Source organism: Eimeria mitis, genomic scaffold (assembly GCF_000499745.2).
Source record: "Eimeria mitis Houghton genomic scaffold, Emh_scaff605, whole genome shotgun sequence".
Classification (NCBI taxonomy): Eukaryota; Apicomplexa; class Conoidasida; order Eucoccidiorida; family Eimeriidae; genus Eimeria; species Eimeria mitis.
This window is the reverse complement of record NW_013574270.1, coordinates 6364-7925: the sequence shown is the minus strand read 5'-3', so window position 1 is coordinate 7925 and position 1562 is coordinate 6364. Positions and strand designations below refer to the sequence as shown.

Sequence of the window (1562 nt, the reverse complement as noted above, 5' to 3'; positions counted from 1 at the left end):
TTGTTGAGCCCCCTGTGTCCCCGCTGTTTCCACCAGCAGCATCAGCAGCAGCAGCAGCAGCAGCAGCAGCAGCAGCTGAAGCAGCAGCAAATAAACTCTTGCCAGTGAAAGAAGGAAGGGGGCCCCCTGGGGGCCCCCCATCTATTTCCTTAGAACACAGAGAAGGCTCCTCTACCCCCCGCAGCACACGCGGGGGCTTATGGGGGACCCCCAGCAGCACAGAAGCCTGGTAAGAAGCAGCGGAGCAGCAGGAGAGTGCTGCTGCAGCAGAAGCAGCAACAGGGGCTCGAACAGAAGGAGGTGACCCCGCCGTGCAGACCCCAGAAGCAGAGAGGCAGAAGGGGGCCTCGGATGAGGGGCCCACCGGGGGGGCCCCCCCGGGGGGCCCCCCGGGGGCACCAGGGGCCCCGGGGGCCCTTCTGTGTCTGCTGTAGAAGGCGAAGGAGTCGCAGGAAGCCAAGTAGCTGGCATTCTGAGTCATGACGTCAGGCGCTGCAAATGCAGCAATGAGGGGGTAAACGAGCTGAAATAAAGTTGAAATAGAATGTAAAAAGCAACAAATAAAAACAATTAAACCCTAATTTACAAAAAAAAATGAAAAAACGCCTTCAAATGTGGCACTGGGGGGCCCCCTGCGGCGGCGTCGCTGCGGTCGGCTACCTGTTGTTTTTTTCGGACCTTTTGGGTCTTTTGGGGGTTAAAATTCCCATTATTTATTCTACAAAACATAAAAAATCCAAAAAAAGAAAAAAAATACAACAAAATGATGCAAAAAGGGCCCCACAGTGCGGCCGCCGCCGGCACCGGGCGTGCTGGGGTGTATACGCAGCTTCCGCTTGTGGTCCAGTGGTGCGGGAGAAGGAAACTCTTTTTATTTGAATTTAAATTCTTTTTAAATCAATAAATATTAATTTAAAAATAATTTTTAAACACTACAAAAAATAAATTTCATTTCGGTGCTTTTTTCTCAAACAAATGGTTCACCCTCGCCGCAGGCAGCCGCAAACCCTAAACCCTAAACCCTAGACCCTAGACCCTAAACCCTAAACCCTTCAAGCCCGAATATGAAGCGTAGAAGAAGACAGAGCTCAGTGGGTTTTACTGTACGAAGAGGCCTTTACCCTGAACCCCAAACAACTCAACCCCTAAAGCCTAAACTATACACTCTAATACAAAACCCTAAAACCCTAAACCCTAAACCCTAAACCCTAGACTCTAAACCCTAAACCCTCAGACAGAGTGCTATGCACTGCACGCCAAACCCTAATGCTAAGCTCCCAACAGTTCTCTCAAATAAACCTTTCCGCTAACAGCCACAGTCTGCAGCATTGATGTTCTTGCTGCTGCAGATGCTGCAGCAGCAGCTGCTGCTGCTAGAGCAGCAGCTGCAGCAGCAGCTACAGCAGCAGCTGCAGCAGCAGCTGCTGCAGCTGCTGCTCTTGTGCAAAGAGCTCAAATAGTTTTGTCGTACTGCAGCAGCAGCACCAACAAGAACCTGAGAAGACGAGGAACAGCAGCATTTGCTGTTGCTGCAGCAGGAGCAGCAGCAGCAGCAGCAGCTG

The 1562-nt window shown here is 51.4% G+C and overlaps 1 protein-coding gene across 1 annotated transcript in view; it reads right to left on the bottom strand.

Moving 5' to 3' along the window:
• Nucleotides 1–1562, bottom strand: part of EMH_0017500 (nuclear DNA-binding protein, putative) — a gene marked incomplete at both ends in the record, with an annotated part of 11506 nt that overhangs the window by 8167 nt on the left and 1777 nt on the right. Inside the window, one exon of the mRNA XM_013500921.1 lies at nt 3–523. Coding sequence (XP_013356375.1) covers nt 3–523 — 521 coding nt within the window. The remainder of the gene's footprint in view (nt 1–2; nt 524–1562) is intronic.